We start from the raw sequence: 23,002 nt of genomic DNA, 5'->3' as shown, positions 1-23,002 counted from the left end.
GTATGTTTACCATCACTTAATATCCGTCGAAGCTGCACAAATGTTTGCTGGAAAAATCGCAGGATGCAGATCGTGTGCTATTATATAGCGATTTTGGCTTTCTTGGCGTAAACAGAAAGAAAGGCAGGGGGAGAAGAGACAAGGAACGCAACGTGTGGGTGAACAAGAGGAAAGTGAAAGAGATCGCCCGATGGAACGCGGCGACGAGGAAAGAAGAAAGGTGGAACCCTATTGAATCGGTCCATAGGTTTACTGCCATTATTTTCCCCGTACACCAGCCCTATTGTATCGGGGCGTGAGGCTGCGGAGTGAGCATCTGCCCTCCCTCTGATCCTCTTCGCACGGCATGCACCCGCTCGCCGCTTCCATTCCCCGAGACCACTCGAGGCTGCTTTTTGTCCAATCATGCGCGCGAAATATTGCCGCCACGGGACAACCTCGACGGTCGTTGCAACGAAGAGGGGAAAAAAAAGCAAGGAGATATCACTCGCCCGACTGATGCATCCTGATAGTGTTGGGTCGATGGCAAACACGTTACGGTGCGCGTTATTTTCGAAAAGCTGGAGAGGTGAGATTGGCTACTCATCTTCTCTCAGGTATACTCAGGAAAATTGACCCTTTTTATAAACGCAGTCAAATCCAAATGGTGCGAGATAAATCCCGATTTCAGCCACTTTTTAATGTGCGCACACTCGTGAATTTAACCGATGCGGCGAATTTATGCACCGGTAATCGAGTTTTCGCCGAGTACGTTTAAAGCCAAGCTTCATTATCGCTCATTTTTGACCGTGTTACGTTTCGCGTTTCATGTATAATGGCGTGAGTTTGTGTCGCATTAATGAGTGGCTCCGTTATTTACGTACAATTGAAAGCTTCGGATTTCATTTTACAAAGAGATATTTTCATGTATCTCGATGACGAGTGTATACTCGATGTCACGATAAATGATACAGATAAATTTCATAAAACATATAGGATTTTTCAGAAGATATGATATGAATATGTGTATATTAAATATTATTTTCCAGTTTCGAAAAAGATATCATATGTAAAATAAATAAAATTTCTTTCTTTATATACGCACGGTGTTGTATATCTTAATTTATTATTATATCTTTTGTACATTCTCAATATCGATTATCTTAATCTTGACTTTGAATACACTCGTATCATTTAACGCGTGAAATTGTTTAAAATAAAAAAATAAAACAAACTAGAATAACGCGTTTCCGAATTAAAAAATATTAACTCGCTCAAATGAAAAATAAGCGAGAAATATAAAACTAACAAAATGCAGAATTTTTCTTTTTATTTTTCCTAAGATAAATACGATTTTTATAAATAACAAAAAATATAGGTCGATCTTTTATATGCTGAAAGATTTTTATAGCTCGACAATAAATATCTCACAGTATTCCCATAATGTAATTTAAAAATGGAGGAGCTATAAAAATACTGTAAAGTCAAGATTAGATACATGTTTTCTAAGGTTACATTATACATAATGTATTGCTTTCAAAATTAATTAGTGCATTTACGACTTTTTCACACAAATAATCGAGTAACTATCGAGAGGCAGTTGTTTCTACCTCGCTGTTCCGACTCCTGTTTCAATTATATCGCCCACGCGTTTGCACAATTACACGTGGCTTTATGTCGTCCGTGTATGGCAAAGTTCGACCGTGTGGGCGATGTGAACGGAGGATGAGACCTCCGTACAAGACGAACAAACTTAGTCACCTCTACAATCGCGGACTCTCACCGACGGATCCCAATGGACCGAATGGCGCCGAGCGCGGAAAATTTTGCTCCGACTCCGAGCTCTGCTCACTTTGCGTCTCTTACCGAAGAGAATCGCGAGAGTTCCGTTGGGCGCAAATTTTTATGCTACCGTGCGCAGCATTGTGAACGACGTAAAATCAGAAATTCTCCGTAACGAAATGCTATGCAAACTGCGCGTACGATGGTCGCAATTATGCGCGGTTCTAACGATTATTGTGCGCCAGGCGCAACTCTGTTACGAGATTACGAGACTGTCTCGTAACACCTGCCTAATGCCCGCGACCACTACGCCATCATGTAAAGTAATCCTTGTTTCACCAATCTCATGCGAGACGAACAATGCCTCGTTGTTCGTCCCACTTCCGCTCCCTCCGCCGTCCTCCGATCTTTCATCTCTCGTCTCTCATTCTCTCCCTCTTTCCGCAGAACGCACGGTTCTCGTCGCGTTGTTGACTCGCAATAAAAAGAACGGTGCGACATTGTGTAAAAACCGGTACGACGAATCGTTGTTCTGCGAGATTTTGCGCTATCGCGCATACTGTGATTTCCTCCAGGCTAATCATCCACCGCCAAGCTGGTTTCTACTAGCTCGTTTTCTATGCCGTTACTGTGCCTTATTAATTACGGCGGCACTCGGCATGCATATCCCGCGGTGTAACGCCAATTAATTTCCCCGAGCACGGGAATTAATGTCAAAGGGAGAATGAAAACGTGGAAGGCAATTGCTAGCGACGACGACGACATTTCCACGTAAATATCGTGCAAGAGCTCGCCTGGAAGGGATCTCGAGACTCGCTTCAAACAGTTGTTATTCAATAAAGATTCATTAATCTACGAGATTCTAGGGCGATCGATTGATGGATTGCATACTCATTAAATATTCCAATTTGAACTGCTTACTATTCCATAGTCGCATTGGCCCTTGGCTTACATTCAAGAGAGAGTAAAACAAGAAGATCGTAATGAGTTTGGATTATATTAGTATTATGTCATTGAATATTGAAATATTTTCAGCTCTTGCACCTCTCATTTCCAATCGTTTATAATACAAAAATATACAAAAATATACAAAAATCAGATGACTGTTTAATTTTAATCTCTTGAAAGTATCGAACGACAGGCGTCTTCTTCCTTGGCTAAAGAGAATTTGCACGGAGCACTTATTTTCCATAAATGTAAATATACTCTGGAGCGAGAGAGTAAATATATTAGACGTGAAACGTTATTCCCTGGCGTACGAGCTCTTTGTACAAACGAACGCGCAAATATATACTCAGTTATTAATTAAAGCAGACCCATAAGAGAAATAGAGTTTCCCCTCTATTTTCTTTAAAATTTACGCTAACGACATTAGTTTTGTTTCCACGGTTCCCACCACGCGGTCTCCGGCTATCTCCGCCGCGGGATCTCATTTCGCTTCGCACTTTGTTCCTCTCTTCAAACCCTCGAAACTTTGGATTATGAGTGCTTGTGAATTCAGCTTGAAAAATCAATCGAAACTTTTCTCGGTTTTATTCGTCCGTGGCGCGAACCATTGGTACTCCTTAAATTTGTACTTAAGAATTCCGTTACGTGCTACATGCTTGGACTATCGAACTAGAAAAGAAATATCGAGATAGAAGTTTCACCAGAAGAAAGGTATTTCTCCATCATTCTTCCGTAATCGTTTAATTTCATTGCAAATGTATTCGCTAACGGCATTACATTTATTTCCTTTTAATAGATATGATTACTATATGTATTAACAAGACAAGTTTCAACACATATCATCTACGTTTTAATTCTTTCCTTTCTTACTTCCTCTCTTATTTAAAACTAGATATTCGCATCGAGTATCAATTCAATTATCTGGGAATACTAAAACAAAGACCAAAGCTTGTAACACGTGGAAGGAAAGCGGGAAGAAAATGCCGCGGGAAATGTGTATTAAAAAGTATCTAACGGACCCCGAAGACACGCACGCGGTGAAACGCGGTCCAAAGTGAAACGGATGGAATGAAAATTACATAGTGGATATAATAAAGCGCAGATCATACGGAGATCCGAGCGTAATTTCGTCCGCGGGCTCAAAGACCCTAATGACGACTGGCTCTATCGCGAGTAGCAAGCATATCGCGTTTCGACTTTTCGCTTTCGCTGTAATTTTTTCCCCGTTTGCCTACGCCCGTAAATACCTTCGAAACATTTCCAGCATTTTTTCCAATTAGATTATATCCAGGAAAACGGCGTATTTTACGTGTATCTTTTTATCTTTTTAGCAGACTAGTCAAATGCTCTTTGTGCCTTGTTGGCCCCTATCTTATGTCATTCACGTTGAATACGTTGCAGTCGCAAATATAAAAACACTATAGCGAGACCGCGTATGCCACTTTACAAATTTCTGACAAACAAAGACAACAAAGATATTTTCATGAAAGAAATACGAAATGGATATGTAAAAATTCTATTTCTCTTCGCTTCTCTAAAAGTACGCGAAAAACTTCGTTTTTCTGTCAGGGAATATTTGTGTATTCTTGCATGAGGTGTATGTACAGTTACGTAGGCTAGTCATTTTTGGAATGAGTATTTCATATTTTGGTCGGTTTCATTTTATACACTTAGATAAAACGAATGAAACTCCAAATAAAAAATTCCTTTTGATATTACAATTGTTAAGCTTCAGCATAGAGAAATTTTACAAACGTTAGGTAATATTATAAAATTATTCCACTACTCGTACGGCTCTCGTGCAGACGGCAAAATTATGCGGCTGTTTTTCCCGTCCGCTAACGTCGCGAATCATCCGCTCGCGTTATTTTTTTACGCTCGATGTCCTTCGGCGAATGTCTTGTTACTTCTGCATTGTTACCGTAAAACGAGGATGTTATGATAGGCACCGCGCTCCATTTTGCGGATTCCCAAGGAGAGAAAACCATGCAAGAGAATGACAGAGAGAATGACTCTCTTTCTCTTTCATTCTGCCTCATCTTTTTCTTTCACCTTTGCTGAGCTCCCACCCCCTGGAGGCATCGGATCCTGCTCACGCTTATCTTACTTTCAATGGACGCAGAAAATTCTCCCGCTTCCCGCTTTGCTCTTTTCAGGCATCTCGACCAGACTGACGCTACGGTGACAGGTAAGAGAGACGGCAATTGAAATAACAAGAGAATGTTAAGGAGGAAGCCGGTATGAGAACGAACGACGTAGAGGCCGCTCTGCCGAGCAAATCCCAAAGTTTCTTTGAAAAGAATCCACGTTGCACCCGTCTTCCGTCCTAGTTACGACTGCGAAGCGTTCTCGAAAAATTTGTTCCTTTTCAAACCGATTTCACAATGTAGCCGAGATCTGATAGGTTTGCATCTTTTCAAGTGAATATATCAATCCATTCGTAATATCTAAGTAGCTTGATTGTTCACCGCTTGAACAGCCGATTATCGGATAATTTGACTAATAAATAGATTTTCATAAGTTTTTCATGACTTTTGTAGCCACAATATCCGTATTTTTGTAAATATTTACTATCAATTACGAAAACAATAGTAGAAATTATCAATCGCAAATTCATTTTAACACACTTCTTTCATATTTGATTTGAAAAAGTATTTTCCTAAATAAGTATGAACAATATTTATATAATTTCTTTAAATAAGAGAAAGATTCCTATGTTTATTTAAAGCGGTGCTTGATAATATTAATATGCAAATTTGCAAATATATTTTTCAATCTCATAAATTACATGCTAATTTGGATTAACGGATTTGAAACGCAATTATAAATTGAAGCTAAAAATATCACAAATTACAATACTCATCAATTTAATAATAATGCTAATAAACATCTTAAAAACACTGTAAAGATTTATTTAAAAAAAATGTCACCTCATATTCATTTTTTAAATAAGAGAGCGAAATTATCTTTCAGTTAATTCTTAATATGTCTCTTGCGAATTTGTATATACGAATTTCTAAAAAAAAAGTCACCCTAAAAATATACGAAACAATCCAAATTTCATTCTTCTCTATTCTACAAATCAGACTCTCGTTTCGAAACACAAAGAAAAAAACGTGTTGACTTTTAAATGCGCGTGCGATTCGTTACGTCGAAAGTCACCCGCTTCTCTGAAATCGTGAAATCACTGATACAGAAAATTTGATCGCCGAAGCTCGGACAGGGCTTGACCAACGTGAAAGCCAACGCAATCTCGACAGGAATACATCGGATAATTCGAAAATTTCCACCCCCATTGCACGGCCAACGAAGGGAGGTGCGGCATCCCTCATTGTTACATTCAGCTAACAATGCGCGCCGTAACAAATTCGTCGCTAGTGCGGTGCATAATTGGGAGCATTCCTCTCTTTCGCGCGAATCTCCACGGACCTTTCACTCGTTCTCTCTTACTCTCGCAGCTTTGTGTCGGACGTGGAAAATATATTCCAGGATCAGCATGAACGCATAATCTCCCAGCGCTAAGAGTAGTCATGGATCCCTTTCCCTGGCCGACATCGTTAAATCGGCCATATGCTTAAGTCTGGTCACGTTCGCGCACCCGCTGCTGATAAATTGATTGCGTTTCGGAATTCTCTTGGGCGCGTTGCAGCTGCTGTTAGCATAGCTCGCGACCGAATTTCCATCGGTGCGCTCCGTTATGATTTTATACGGAACTACACCTCTTCTTAATGTCGCGCTTCACTGCCTGTTATATACCCGTCGTTCAACATCGTCCTTTCTGCGGTCAGAGAGAGAGAGAGAGAGAGAGAAAGAGAGAATTCTGGATCATGAACCTGACACCGTGGAAAGACGTGTGCCCTAGTTAAAAGTAAACGAGATACGTAATAATCCCGACATAACGCGGCATTTACCTAACTAACGACGACGATGACAACAGCGGCGACGATGACGACGACGACGACGACGACGACGACGACGACGACGACGACGACGACGACGACGACGACATTGCAACGCGTGCGTCAGTAATTAGTCTGCCATTGCCGGCTGTGCAAGCCGTAATAGACTTGACCCGCCTTCTACATTCCTGAAACTTCGGCCGCAACGTTGCGGCATTACAGTTGTGTTAATTACACGGCGGTGCGGCGGAAAATCGTCGCATTGCGTTGCGCGTCACCTGCGTACGCACTTTGGAAAACCGCGAGTGAACGTGCGCTCTGCAAATCGCATAATTCACAATAAGAGACACTCGCGACAATTATTTATGGCTCTTTATTAACTTTCGGAACTAGCCAAGTTCAAGATGCGCTACTTACGAAAACTTTTGTGTATGAGACTTCAGGGATATTAAGTAATTATGTTATTATACATTTGTATAACGAATTACGTGGCCGGAGGGAAATTAGCTATTATTTTAAATTGTACGTTTTGAGCAAAATGAGAAACGGATAACACGACATTTCAGAATGTTAATTGAGAGTCATATGCGTTGAAGAGAAAGGTGAATTGAGAGGAATTTATTATTACTCCCTTGTAACTCTTTCAGAATAAAGTTCAGTATCGAAAAATCATATCCTGAAAAATTATCCTTTTAATGTATGGAAATAGCTGCATTATATAGATTGTAAACGTTTTTTTATTTTTGTTAAAAATCGAGGTACTTTTGTGACAACGCTCAAAAAGCAGACGCAAGACATTTGAAAGAGATTTATTCTGCCAGCACGGTGCAGCAAATTATTTTAGTTTTAGAAATAAAACGGCATGTACGTAGTACGTATGCACCACATACATATATATGGAGCAGCTTCGCACGTTGTTTTCAATCATAACATACGAAACCCTTTTCTCGCTCGGTATTCGTGTTAAGGCTGGCCTCTCGGCATGCTCGCGCGCTAACTTCGTTTATTGCGGAATCGAGAGCGAATTAACTCTGATATTTGTTACCACGTTGCCCCGTAACCGGCGCGGATCCGCACCGCGTAAATTGCAAATTAACTCTAACTCGAAAATTTGTAAATCACGTACGGGAGAGTCGGCGGTACGCTTTTGCGGAGCGCGTACGTGAGGTAGCGTACAAAAAAGATTTGTATCCCTTGTTCTCTCTCTCATGCCGCCGCTCAGTATACATCCACCTTATGGCAGATGGGTATCGATTTATGCGCGGCTATGAATCCACCGAAAATTCACTTGGTCCCTTTGCGGTGAGTCACATCCGTTCCTTCGGCAATATAAGTCGGCGAAACATTAGGGGAAAACACAGCCAAACGGTATATACGTTGATATACCACTGAATAGCTCGTAAGAATACTGAGAGAAAAAAAAAAGATCAATGTAACCATATTTTATGGTGCCGGCGTTTATATCCATAACCGTTCCACTCTGCGTCGCATCGATCGTGTGTAAAAAAAGCACGTGTAATCGCGCGAAGCTCCATTATACATTCATGCATATCTTTACGAGTGTAAATACATCGATGGTACGGATTTCAGCACGTACAAGAAGAATCCATTAATACGGCAAATATTTTGCTATTAAGATCCACTGAACACAGAAGTTGAAGGGGGTTGACATAAAGTATACAAATCACAAGGAGTGTCTAAAGGAGGACCGCGTAAATTTTTCAAGAGCTCTCCCCTCGAATCGCGTCGTCGTTCCGGCGCGAGCTGTCGCCCGCCTCCATTGTTCAAGGAAAAGAGTCTCGAAGAGTGCAAAGGGCGAGTCAGAAACGCTAATAAAAAGGAGGGAGAGAAGCGTCGCGCGATAAGATGAAAAGCAGCACGAATTAAAAGTCGGAGTGGTCCTTAAGTGAGACGCGGGGAACCCGGATGAAGGCTATATACAGGGGCGTGGCGGCATTCGCGACCATAGAAAATCGAAGGGATTTAAAGGGAAAGGATGCTCCTCAAATTGACCAAATACACCGCCAGATAAGCCGTTTAACGGCTTTTCTGAGAAGCTGTCTCACTGTTCTCCCGTGTCATGCGCGGGACTTGAGAGAAAAGCCGCGAAGCGACGATGACAGTGTGCCGCGTACAAGTCGAGCTAAAAGCACCATAAAAGCGTTCTGCGACCTCCTCAAATGTCGCGCAGATGCAGGTGTTTTACGGGTATACCGGTACAGCACTCGATAAGATTAGTAAAGATTCTAGGAAGCAGCCACATAGCGACGAGTCGTCATAAAACCATATAACTCGGCGCGTTATGTCACCTTTCTCTGAACGAATGAATCCGTCACGCATTTTATTTTGAAAGTATAACCGTCAATTACGGGCTTTTATCTAAACTTTCTTCTTTATATTCCTAGATAGCGACAAAAGCTAACTATGTTTCGAAATATCCAAAGAAAATTAGTAAAAGGAATTTAATAAAAGGAGAGAGGGGGGGGAGGGAGGGGGAGGAAAATATGATAGTAAGATAATTGGGATAAGATAACTAATAAAAAAAGAGACGATACTGTATATCTATATAGAAAAAACTGTGCGTATACTATGCTATGATAACATTTTAAAAATATGAATATACCTGTATTGCTTCACCACTTATTGCATCTTTGTCTATGTATGGTTTTGATTGCTGGCAGGCTTTGTAACAATAGTTTCACTGATGCCTAATTATTTGCTACTATAGTCTATTGTACCATATTTTACTCTGTTAACATTAGTAGTCTATTTATAGAGCCTTGCCATAAAGTAAATTAAATTAAAAAATAACATAAAGAACATGTATCAACAGTGATGATAAGATAAAAGATCATGGATAAGATAGAAGAGCAATAATAAGAACAAAAAGAGAGACAGAAAGTAAAGTAATAAGTATTAAAATAAAAAAGCATGTAAGAAAGATATGAATGGATAAATAAGATAAAAACAATATTTATAAACCAAATCCCCTCCTTCTTGGCTATATGTAAACTGAAGAGAATAAAATTCTATTTCTATTTCGAAATCTCCGATTTTATCTTTAATAGATTCCTCGACTGAATTAGAATCGTTCTTTCTTTAAATAAAGCATCTAGATATCAGTAGTTTCTAAATTATGCAACAAGATAAAATACCAAAGACGAGACATACTGTTAGATATTCAAGAATTTTAAATTAAATAATATTTTACTACTTTTATTATAACTCCCATGTGTCAAAATGTAATATCTGTGGTTAGTTTCAAAGTAAATAACATCCATATTAACGTATGCACTTAGTAAATAATAAACTAAATTTAAATCATATCTAATATATTTTTTACATAAATTATTTTATTAATTTTGATTATTTCAATTAAATTAACGATATATTGAGCAGAAGTGGCGACCTACAGAAATGATTAAAAATAACTCAAATTAAGTATAATTACGAATTTAATAGTGCGATATAGAATGACACGTTAATTATTCGGGGATTCAGAATATCACAGACTGAAATACTATCTCGCGCGCCTATCTCGTCCATCGACGAAACTGATCATTACTTATCTATTCCACAGTGACGGTTCATCCGGTAACGTTGCATGTCGATGACACGTTTCTGTCACCGAATGTAAAAGCCGGAACCGATCTTCCGAATGCGTACTGTACTTTTACGAGCGGTTGCATCGTTCGAAAAATGTCAACGGCGAACGCTCTCGAGTTTCCTCGAGTATTGTGAAAAAGGTGCATTCGTCGCCGGCTTATTTGACTCGTTTCGTGCGCGAGCACCACGAGTTACATTTCCACCGACTTCCGACGGCAGCCCGCACTAAAGGCGGGTACAATGGCGAACAGCCGAAGAGAGAATAGGACCTCCCGAAGGTATACGACAGCAGGGTGTACAATTCGGAATGCATTGGCGGAAGAACGGAGAAGCTCGCCGTAAAACACCGCGCGTCGAACCGACAATGAAAGGGCAAGAGGGCTCGGGGATGCTTCCGTACACTTTGCCGGCTACGACGATGACGGCGACGACAACGAGGATGACAACGACGGACAATGCATCCACAGTATTGGCGAGCGATATGCCAATCTCGGAAACGTAATACCATAGTCGCGTCGATACGCGAAAACCCTCGTCGTCCCTCGTCAGTCGTTCTTTCGGAATCACCAGGGACAAGTCTTCCGGATCATTGACTCATACTCTGAGACGTGACTATACGCGTAGACAACTTTCTATGTCTGTGAGAATCGATTCTTTCACGAGTACACACGTACGCATGACCGAACATTGTCTGCGACGAAAAGGATTTTATCGAAGCGGGAAGTCTTTCGATTTTATAATATTCAATTGGCATTTATTATTTTTTCTATATTTCTATCTTTTAATTTAGTTACTAAAAGATAAACAAGTAAATATCATTCAAATCAATAGAATTAAATTAGTATAACTTCATTTCTTTAAATTAAATTAAATCTTAATTTTTTTTATTAACTTATAAAATTTTAAAAATCGAATTGCGCTAGTAGAAAAGCATTAAACGCTGAAGATTTTTTGATGCGTAGATAAAGGAAAAAGTAAATATACAGTTTCAACTTAGGCATTAATTCAAAATTTTTAATAATAAATTATTTTACATTTTGTTTGTTAACATAAAATAATCTACTGTTATCAAGCATTTGGGCAAGTGGAAAAATCGAATATGAAATATTCAGATGCTATATTTGACGCAATTACTAGAAATTCTATTTTTCACTTCTTAATAAAATTTGATCATTTAAGCAATTTAATAATAATAATTTAAAGGCTAATGGACAATAAATAGCAATTATTACAATATATTTCACAAGTAATCCATTTAGCTTGTTATTAATAAATCTAATTGACAATAATATATGAAAAAATAACAAGATAAATGACAATGATAAATACATAATGTTAATCAGTCTAAGGTAAGCTCAAGATCGAGTAATATTCATACAGAATAACTCGAGATAGATCCGCAAAAAAAAATGGGGGGAGGAGCTGACTGACAACCTACTTAGCTTCCCCCCTCACAAAATCTTTTTTTGATTTTGAGAGCGCATAAATAGCGCATCATTATATATTTTATTCATTAAGATTTGATTAAATGGGGAGGCCAGCTAGGTAGACGTTTCTTAAATTTTAGATGCATGCTCTTGTCTCGTTCTGTTAATCAATTTTCTGCCAATTTCTTCTATTTCTGAGATTCTGTGATCTTCACATTTTGATTAACGACGAAGAGTTGATGCAACTCTTTCTCAACGCGTTCATAATTGACGCTCAGATATAATCTTCTTCGTAATACGTGCAGCCATAAAGTTTATCGCGCAGTTTGTACAACGTGTAGAAAATTATAATGAGCGGAGGTATATATTAAAGACGTAATATCTACTATAATTAATTTGGAGGCGCGATACTTTCAGACGTGCACGAATAAGTAATCGATCCACACAAAAAAAATATATATATATACAAGTTCGCGATATTACAATTAACTCGGGCGTAATTATGAAACTAATAATTAAAAAACTTGGGATCCCTAGATGCTTGACCATTCCCGTCGTTAGGTCTCGTCTCTCGCGATACATTTTCTCGCAAGAATTCCTGAGCATCGATTACCGGTTTGTTTTAGCTCACGCTTATTTACCTGCATCGCACGTACGAAAAACTCGTGCGCTCAACTACTCGAGCAGACCCGCGTCACTCTTATTTCCTTTCACGATGCGTGACTTTTAGATACGTAATCCATTAGATTATGTACACGAACGCTATTTCGGATAAGGCATGTAACGAAGCGTGGAGATCGTGCTGCTGCAAAAATCAGCGCGAAATTAGCGCGGAAGCATTAACCGTGACATGTAGCTTTTCTGGTTCTTTCTAGGAAATCATGTAAATAGGATAGCTTGTAATGTATGCTATACATCGAAAAATAATATTATATCTTCTCACGATAAATTCATGGCATTCTTTTTGAAGATAAAATCGATAAGAGAGAGTGTCTATTTTTATTATTTACTGAATATTACAAAAGATAGAACGATGTAAGTGCCGATGTATTGTGTCTCTTAAAAAAAAAAAACAAATCCGTATAATCTAATCTAAAATATCAGGAATTGTTCCATCGTCAATTTTAAACGACCTATTCTTGAGAGACACGCACTTAGAAGTTGGGAACATATTTCAGCTGCACTTGTTTTCCTAATATGACCTAAGACGTGATATGTATAAAGAGCATAATGAATGGCCATTTCGCGCTTAGAACACCGAAATGTGTTTGAACCCAACTACGAACGAGAGAAACTGCGAGACTAGAAACGAATTAGTACACAAATCACTTTTCAATTTCTTATTCCTTTTCTCTAAGAGAGTATGCAAGGTCGACAGGGAACCCATTTGTCTTCTGGACTCGGGTGTGCCCTTGTCAAGTATAGAACGAACGGTACAGGCAGGTATACCTACGATCGAAGATTCTACCTACCGTTTCGTAGACATTTCGAGTACGTTCTTCCGTCGACGGGAGTTCTATTAAGGCGTTTTACTTTGCGACCGCCCGGCGCTTTTTTATCTACGAAGATTGAAAAGCTCCGTGGCCCTGCCTTCACGATGACGTTATCGTCAGACAAGCAGTTAAATGGTTTCTCCGAAGGATCGTACGGGAAGGGGAAAAGGTCGCGAACGTTCGGAAAACCCATCACCGAAAATACGCGAGAAACTACCCTTAACGAGTCCTATTCTACATGGTCGTAAGTTTCCGCCCGAAGTCGAGAAAAGGGGCCGAATTCGACGACGATGGTGCTACGATGTCGAATTGCCGCGCGGCGGGCGCTTAAACGCTCGTTACGGACTACCGTATGATAACTCAATCGATAAAAAGTTGTTTCCAGCAGCGACATCGTACATCATACTCGAAACCGAAACTGACAACGAAATCCCGCCTTTAATGGTAGGCGTATGAAGCGCGATAAATCACGATAAAAAACGCGAGATCGTTTCTCTTCGTGAAGTTGGCGAAAGCGACTAGCGTTCTCCGGTTCTGCGTAACCGTCTCAAGATTTCGCAAATCGCGTCCATTTGCGGTCCACCCGGCAGGAAGCGAACAGCTGCGGTACACTACTATGAAAATTTAGTTGGCGAGCTAACGTGACAATAAGCATTTCCGCGTTTCGGCTAAATAACTTTACGTAATCCCATTGGGGGAGCAAAAAAGAGAGAGAGAGAGAGAGAGAGAGAGACAGAGAGAGTTGGTATCGATGCAGCTTATCGACGGCTTAGCTTTTAATGGAAGCGTCGACCACGCAGGCGCCAACCTGGAAGTTTATGGGGTAAAAAGGGACCTTCCGGACTTCTCCCAGTCCCTCTCGTATTTTCAACTCGCCCTTTCGAGCTATAACCACCATTTCGCGCCGGAGCTTTCGGGTAACAGCTGAAACTGAAGCGTGTCGCAGAAAGTTAACGCGGCGAATGGCCGATCACCTGATACAAAGAAAATCGAGAGCCTGTCTGGCAGTCTGTGGTCAGGGGAGAAAGGCATTGTTGCGGGATTGCGGGAAATCGGACGATCAATTGACTTTCCTAATTTTCCCGCGCGTCGCGCTGGCTTTAATGTAACGTCCGTCGCATTCGGCCTCCCTTTTCCACGTTGCCGATCTGCGTGACAGAGATAATTCTATTCGGCTGGTGATTACAAAGGCACGAGTCGGGACGAGCAGGCGGATCACGAAATTACTCGTCATTTCCCGATGGGAGAATAGAATGCGAAATAAAATTGCTGTTAAATGTGCAATAATGAGTTATTTTAGACAATTATGTTGTATTATAACCACTAAATGATTGTGGTTAAAATTTCCTTTCAGAGAATGCATGAAAACAAAGAGAATAAAATATAATGCAATTTAATTTATTATATTAAATTAAATAAAGCGGAAAAGAATTTTTGTTATTACTTCTCAATAAAGGCAAAATGTTTGTTATGAAAATATCAGTCAAAGAAAGTTTTTTTGTAAGACAAAAAGGATACTTAATTAGATATAATAATCAAAATTTCATAATGTAATATTTAACTTCATAGCTCTAGTAAATACGTATCTAAACTAAAATCCAGATTTAATTCTAGTAAATACGTATTTACTATTTACTATTAGTCCAGTTAATTATTATAGTAAATTCATAGAACAAAATGATAAATAGAGATTTACTTGTTATATACATAGCAAATACAAACGTAATGATTATTGTATGTATTTGTTACATTTCTATTTTTGTAATTGTAAATTGTAACGAATAATTTAACAATCAAGAAATTAGGTTTTGAAATAAAATAAGATATTTTGCAACGCTTTCCATATTTTATAGCAATATAGAATAGTAGATTACAAGTTAATAACAAATTATAGACAAGATATTTTAATGCTTCCTGAACGTGATCTTTTCCCTGTGTTAAAATCAATGTTGTATCCAACTTGTTGACCTCATATTTTACGAATATGATGAATTCTGAGTTAGAGCATAGTATTTGAGAACATAGCGACAAAGTTTCTTTTATATTATTCTTTCTTTCATTACCAGTTTCACATAATTTAGAAACACTGACTGATCGGTAAAATAAGATCGTCAAGAATACATTGCAATCAAATAAATCCATTATATAATGTGATTGCAACTGCTACTAATCTATTTATATTAATAACGTGTGAAAATGCAAATAAAGTCATTACGATAATTGCGTCAATCGTATAACACGCAGGACTTTCGTCAGATTGATTGCGAAAATGGACATTTAAGAAAAACGATTGTCGGGTTTACGCCGTTTACGGTCTTTTATGCTTCTGACAGGGGACCGAATTCGGACAAAGCGGACTTAATCGCTAATTGAGTGAGAATAGTTATGAGAGCACAAATGGTCCAGACGATTGATGGACTTTCCTAGTTCACTGGTCGCTGGCGGACATGTAACGACGGATTTAATGCGACTTTTCGTATATTTCCCGTCGACCCATATGTTCGCGCAAAACCGACCATCGAAAGATGACCTCATTCATGCCCCCCGATCACAATAGCGCAAAATGTGTCGCCGTTAAATGGGCTACAGGTCGTGTAGAAGCGCGTTCAATGGTACGACTACCGCCTCGTTAGCCTGTCGTTTAGGAATTATATATAATTTGAACTGTTACCATTATGTACGTACCACGCGCGCTACTCGGCGCTTTTATGGGCACGCGAACATCGATTATGAATTCTATTGGATTAACGATGAACGACTTCGTACTTAGCCAACTTTCCATCGCAAGTATTCAACAACCGGAAGCAACGTTACTCTCATTTTAGGATACAAAAGCGCGTTATGTACACGATCTTTCGAGAAAGATTATTGCTAAAGAAGATAATATTCTAGAATTATAGTAATTAAAAGACACAAAAAATGTAAATTCTTACTTACGAATATTGTTCGAGATATAGCTAACACAGACAGTTTTTGCAGATTTAGCGTACGTGTGACATGCGGAAGCTAGCTAGCGGAAGCTTCTAGAAGGATTCCAAGCATCTTTAGAGGTTTCCAAAACAAAAAACTTGGCCATCACCTCGTCAATAAAGTCGAAAAACATAAGCTAAGCCGTATGTCGTACACAGATCTCAACCGCTATAATGGCGAGTTAACTCGGATCGGTCGCATGACGCAAAACGCGTAATATGCGTACATCCCAATCAAGATTCCAGATTTGAAACGCTACAAATGCAACCGCCTAGGAGACGCTCCATCGCCAGAAAACCGCCGCGTTCGATCCGCGATAGAGAATTCGCGTAAATCGAACTTCAGCTGAATTACTCAAAATTTTCTCGCTATCGTTCTCGCTCTAACTCACTCTCGAACAAATATCCTATATCCAATCACAGCTGTATAATAGTTACAAATAAATTATTGTTTATTTAACTAAAAAAACATTCAAGAGAAATAACAAAAATATCGTATGCATTTCGAGCATTATGTCATAATATTTATTTTTTCCCCAAATTAATTCATTTAAATTAATACTATTTAATTCTATTTCTATACTATAAAATATAATAATTTTTGTATAAAAAAATTTTGTTCGTGTAGTAATAAACAATAATAACACTATCGGATATTTCGAAATCTGTTGGGCAAGATGTGCAATAGATATTCATATGCAAATATGCAAATTCATCAGATATAATATGTGTACGATGTGGAAGATCAAAATTCGAAGATATAATTTTAACTATTTCTAGATTTATATAATATCGAACCTGTTCTTTATTGAATGTTGATAAAATCTTGTTTTATATGTAGCTTCATATATATACAAACGCGGAATACAAATTTATAAAGCAGACGCTGTTACGCTGTTATATGAAAAATATTAACGTGTATACGCCCATCTAATCTAAAAATGAAAGAACGTGCTTTTTTCTCTCTCACCTAAATAACGGCAGTTCTACGTCCATTGATGATGCATCGGCGGTGGCGGCGGTGGCGGCAATGGCAAGGGTCTCTCTAAAACGGGAACCGGAGACACGTCCGGCATGGCGAACCTCAGCTTCTGCCAGAACAACTTGTCCCCCCATACCAGCACAGTGTGCGACGAGATTCTCTTTTTGAGATCGGCGTCAAGATCCCGTGGGCACACACCGCCCACCAGAAGCAAAATTACCGAGCGGCCCTTTCCCTTGAGAGCGTCCCTCAGGGCCGCCTTGAATTCAAACCTGGACCACTCGCCATGCAGAAAGTTCTTGGACAATACGAGAATAGTGCGCCTCGAAGAATCGGCCGCCTCGGCTACGGCGTCAGCGACGTTGCTGCCGGCACCAAGATCTCGATAGTGTAAGCACAGCCTATATGAAGTTTCAAGACCCGGCACGAGAATCGTAGAGACGAAGGCCTCGTCGACCGCAGAATAGGAGATGTAGGCGTCGAACGGTTTCTCCTGATCCTCGAAGGCTGCGGTTTTGTAGCACGCCCGTAGACCGCATCTGCTCGCGGCCCAGGTTCTCAGAGTACGACGATGCCTGATTGCGCCGCACACCAACGCCACCGCTGCGAAAATCAGCACGACTGTGGCGAGCAGTACCGGTAGATAAGCCTCCAGCGGATGCGTCTCGACGACGGAAGTCGTGCCCGTTAATGCCGCGCAATTTATGACCGATCCATTCGCTGGAAGAGTTATGGGTACGCCTAGAGAACAGGTGACGCTTTGCCAGTCGTTGATCTTCGCCTGGTTGCGGGACATCCACTCCCGTACGCGATCCAGATACGAGCATTCGCAGTTCCACGGATTACTAGACAAACCGATGTCGACTAGATACGGATTTTGGCCCAATTGCCAAAGAGCGAAAGTGCCGAGTCGATTGTTCTCCAAACGCAAGACTTCCAGCTGACGTAGTGGCAAGAACGTACCGTTATCAATATACGTTAACAGGTTATTCTGCAGATAAAGTTCCTTCAGATTTTCCAAAGGCATCAACTCTACGCCATTGAGAAAACTTATCTTGTTGTTCTCCAGATGTAGCACAAGCAGCCGCTTCAAACCACTGAAGGTGTGATTGCGGATTGCGATAATGTTGCTGTCGTTCGCGTAAAGGATCTGCAAGTTTTTCCGGCCGATGAACGAGTGAGAATTCAGTTCCCCGAAATTGTTCCCATCGAGATAAACCTCCGTTGCGTCCATCGGTAACCGACCCGGCAGGGTTTTGTAGCCTGAGCTGGAACAATCGACGACATTCGCCGACCAGGACTGATCGTGATAACACGTGCAGTTCGTCGGACATGTCATCTCGCAATCGCAAGCATCGAAGTCGCAGCAATGGCAGAGAGCGAAGCAGTGCGCCTTGTATGTGCACAAGAATTGTGAAGATTTTGCCTCCAACAGCGGTATAAACGACTTGTGACGATCGTAAGGTAATCTACAGTAAACGGACTCGAGATCCATCACCCTCGGATGCTGTCTCAGCGTAAGCGAATTGATCCTCTGCAACCACTCCGTGGTGCAGTCGCATATAAAGGGATTTCCGCCGATGTAGAACGCCGGAAGTTGTCTGTTAGATGGCACCGGAGTAAGCTGGAACGCTGAGAGGTTCATCTTGATAATCAGATTCGCGTAGAGATCCACTCGAGTGAGATTCGTCTTTGCGAAGAATGTTTGCGGCTCCACGGAGGCTATCAGGTTATTGTTGACGAACAGCAGCTCGATGGAATCTGGAATCGACCGAGAGTCTATCCTCGTTAACCGGTTAAATGACACATCGAGCGTCTGCAGATTCATATTTCGTGGCGCTACGCCAAGATCTTCGATAAAATTTTTATGTAGATCCATCCATTGTAATTTTTCAGGCAAGAAGCTATAATCGAATTGCGTAATCATATTGTCAGACATGTTTAGATACAAAACACCGGGCGCGTTTATAAAGATGCCAGACATATCCTGCAATACATTTGAATCCAATCGGATCGCTTGAAGTGCTGGATTGGCAGCGAACGCACCATTCTCCACGAATTCAATTCTGTTCCTGGCAAGATTTAAGATTTGCAACGCCGGCAATTCCACGAGATCCTCCTGCGTGACGTTAGTGATCTCGTTGCCGATCATCCTCAGTCCATAAAGACTTGACATTCCTCGGAAACCAGGCTTATTCAGGCTTCTGATCTGGTTCTCGCCCAGATCGAGGGTCCGCAATATCCTCATGTCTTTTAGCGCCACTGGTATGCTGTCAAGATTGTTGCCGGACAGATTTAAATCTTGCATGCTCGAGCAGTTCCGAAAAGCGTCCGGATGAATTCCCTCAAGCAAGTTGGAGTCCAAGGCCAGCAGCGAGAGCGCGAATAATCCGTTCAGGGAGTAGGCGTCAAGATAAGTCAACCGATTGTGAGCTAATTCTAGGGTGTGCAAGTTGCTCATCGGCGCGAAAGTGTCCGCTGATATCGAATCTATCTCGTTAAATTGGAGATTTAAAATTTGTAAGGTATAGAGATCTTTGAAGATTGTCGTATTTAACTTGCTAATTCGATTATAAGATAAATTCAGGAGTACGAGGCGTATCAATCCGGAGAATGTTCCCGAGTCTAACCACGAACTAGTCAGAACGTTCCTTGACAAGTCGAGGGTGACTAGTTGATTCATGTTGGCCACCAAACCAGACAACAGCGCACTGATAGAGTTGTTTTGCAATCTCAACTCCTTCAGTGACTTGCTCGCATCCCGGAACATCGCCGTCGGCAAAGCGACGATTTTGTTCCCAGATAGGTCGAGGTTCTCAAGGGATCTAAGTCCGTGCAGAGCTCCGTCTGCTACCATGGAGATAGCATTGCTGGACAAATTTAATACTTTGAGACGTTTCAACGACGAGAATCCATTGATAGGCAACACGGAAATTTGATTATTCGACATGTCTAACGATTGCACATCCAGAGAACATGGAAGAGGAGCCGGCGTGGATTCCAATTGAATCCGTCTCGGATGCTGTTTCTCAGATATTTTTTCTTCAGTGACATCTTGAAATCCAAGTTCCGTAATGTCCTTCAACGAATTCCACGAGATGTTTAAAGTTACTAAATTCGACAAGGGGCAAAATAGACGATCCGGTATTTGCCAAATATTATTCCATGACAGATCAAGTTTTTCAATCTGCGGCGTATTGTCAAAAGCGCCGCTTTCCAGTTCCAAACTGTATTTGGTTTTGTGTCCATTTAGTGTTCTAACGGTCAGATTACGGAGATCGCGGAGACCGCTGAGTAGCTTGGCCGGCCAATGCATCAACTTGCATCCGGTCAGCTTCAACGACCGCAGCCGCCATAAATGAAGGAAGCTGTCCACGCTGAGTACGCCATTGTCATCTTCCTCATCGGAGTCCTCACACACGATATTCATGGAGGTCACGTACTCGCTCGTAGCCTGAGAAAAGTTCGTTCTGAGCGAGTCGTTGCCCGTGTAATGATGCACGCAGGTGAGCGCGCCATCCTGGTGCAAATCCCACGAACAATAGTCCGGTAAATCGAGCTTTGGCGGTAGCTCACTGGTCACGGCGAGCACGTGGTATACTGGCACGAGCAGGCAGTAATAAGCCAACGACAGCGACAACGATCTTCTCCCGGGACCTTCGTGCCGACCGACGAGCCCACGCATCTTTAGTGAACTCGTTGCCTGCGCTTGGTACCGGTTTTCTGCTTCCTAATCATCACACGCCGCGCGACCGCGTCACGTTACCGGTTATTGCCCACTGTGTTAGGCGTCTATTCACCTGGCGTCTTTCTAGCCTGGCCGAGACGTGTTACTAAAAACTGTTCGTTCTTGTTCGGTCGTAGTATACGATATCGACGTATATACGAGTCACTCCGATTCGATTAACTGTGAGCATTTACGGACTGACATAAAGTGCCCACATAAATCAAGAATTAATCGGTTTATCGGTATAATTTTCAAAATCGTAATTATTATCACGTAATTTTAACTTGTATCCAAGATTGTTTACACTATTTCACTTGATTTAGAGCATAGGATTTGTTCGACGCGGCATAAATATTTTGCACGGGTACGGATGTTTCTTTACAGGCAAAAATAAGCTACTCTATTGTTCGCGACGTTCTCTAAATTCCGGATTCGTCTCGGAGTTTATTTAGTTCTTTGAAGACCGATCGACAGTGTTTACCGAGTTGCGTCACGTCAAAGTCGTTTAACAAGCATCAACCCTGTATCAGAATGTTATCCACTTACGGTGGTTCGCTGACAAACTAATGTCGCGTCTCGCTACGATATCCCGCATTCCGATCAGAGGGACGTGCTCTGTTATCCGCACGACATTGACGTCTCGTGCCAACTCCTCGAATCGCGTCCCGAGATGTGCCATTACAAGATCCCGCACATCACACTATTTCCTCGATGTCGATGTCGAAGCAAATACGCTCCGATTTCTCGATCAGGGTCCATTGATAGATCAGCCAAACTCCAAGATTTCAGAAGATGAGAGAAAGAGAGAGAGAGGAGTCGTTGATCAAAGAGAAAAAGGAACGATAAGAAAAAAGGATGATTTCACGACCTAGGCTATCCGCGATAACGGCGACAAATATATAGATCGGAGTAGAGAGATCGGAGCAGAGAGCGTCTCTCCCTACGACAGCAAAGACCGTAACGTTCGGTACGACGGCCACCGCACGACTGACGAGCAAGATCTCCTCGGCATCTAACTCGACGCAGCGTCCACCAATCGTTTCTATCCCCACCGAACCGGTGGCGGCAGCACTCACACACATAGCGGCGGCGAGCGGCGGCACCAAGTGAAGTGAGCACGCGCCTACCGCAGGACCTCGGGGTAGGACGAGGATGTCCTGCGCTGGCTGCGTTTCGTACGCGAAGCGGCGTCTTTCTTGCGCGTATACGCGCGCCCCTCGGGCGCGTAACACACGCACACGCCCGTGCGCTGCTGTGTTACCATTACACGCGATCGACGTACAGCAGACTATTACAGACGTGCGGCAACGAGCGTGTAGAAAAGAGGGAAGAGAGAAGAACGAGCGGACATTGCACGCAACCTGTCTGTATCTTCTCGCCGTTCTCTCGGTTGGTCCTCCTGCACAGGGCGAGACCGGGGACACGATATCAGAAAAAAAGCATCGACACTTTACTCGTTATTAGAGCCGGCAAAAAATATCGATATCCGTGCCGGCATCAAAAAAGGAAAATATCGATGAATGCACTCGCATCGACGATGCGAGTAAATATCGAGAAAGTAAGGAGATGGTCCTATTCTCGCGTTTCAATTTCGCGTGTAAATACTCGATATGGTGTGTGTTTCTGTAAATCTAAATTCTACTCTAGTAATTAAATGATTAAACAGTTGTGTGTTGTAAGACTATTTTTAATACATTCTAAAGATGCAACGTTGCTCAACGTTTGCTCTACAACGCAATACCGTTTGGTAAAGTTGAAATCAATTTCTGTACTTATTCGGCTTTTCTCGAATAACCAGGCAAAATGCAAAGCGACAGTAGACAAAAGACGTGGATTGGATGCACGTTTGAAACTAGTTCAAGCGTTATATGAATCGTTGTGGACGACGACAGAGGGACAGCGGTGTCTTGCGCCGTCTTTACCAGTCGTTTCCATCTCGTTCAAGATCTCATTCGAGAAGAAGACCCTTCGTCTGTTCATAGAACTATTCCATGAGAGAGCGGAGAACGCGAGCACGTCGCGCGCTCGTTTTCACGCATACGCAACGTATACAGCGTCGAAAGATACACATAGGGACGTTGGCAAACGATCAAACGAGATAGAGAAAAGGATGGGTAACCGGCATGTGCACGACTTTACAATTCGATTGCCGAACTTGCACGAAGAATCGCGAACTGGTCTTTCCTTCTC

At 41.4% G+C, this 23,002-nt stretch overlaps 1 protein-coding gene and 1 long non-coding RNA gene across 2 annotated transcripts in view; both read right to left on the bottom strand.

The window, feature by feature from the left end:
• Toll-6 (Toll-like receptor 6) overlaps positions 1-22,335 on the bottom strand; it is a 52,688-nt gene extending 30,353 nt beyond the window's left edge. Inside the window, exon 1 of the mRNA XM_011052078.2 lies at positions 17,074-22,335. Within this exon, the coding sequence (XP_011050380.1) occupies positions 17,090-20,770 (3,681 nt within the window). The 5' untranslated portion in view covers positions 20,771-22,335 and the 3' untranslated portion in view covers positions 17,074-17,089. The remainder of the gene's footprint in view (positions 1-17,073) is intronic.
• LOC147910626 (uncharacterized) overlaps positions 1-23,002 on the bottom strand; it is a 172,149-nt gene that overhangs the window by 101,994 nt on the left and 47,153 nt on the right. The window lies entirely within an intron of this gene.

The sequence above is a fragment of the Acromyrmex echinatior genome, chromosome 2 (genome assembly GCF_024713525.1).
Source record: "Acromyrmex echinatior isolate Ae372 chromosome 2, ASM2471352v2, whole genome shotgun sequence".
NCBI lineage: Eukaryota > Metazoa > Arthropoda > Insecta > Hymenoptera > Formicidae > Acromyrmex > Acromyrmex echinatior.
The sequence above is the reverse complement of the archived record's forward strand: the minus strand, read 5'-3'. Positions and strand labels throughout refer to the sequence as shown.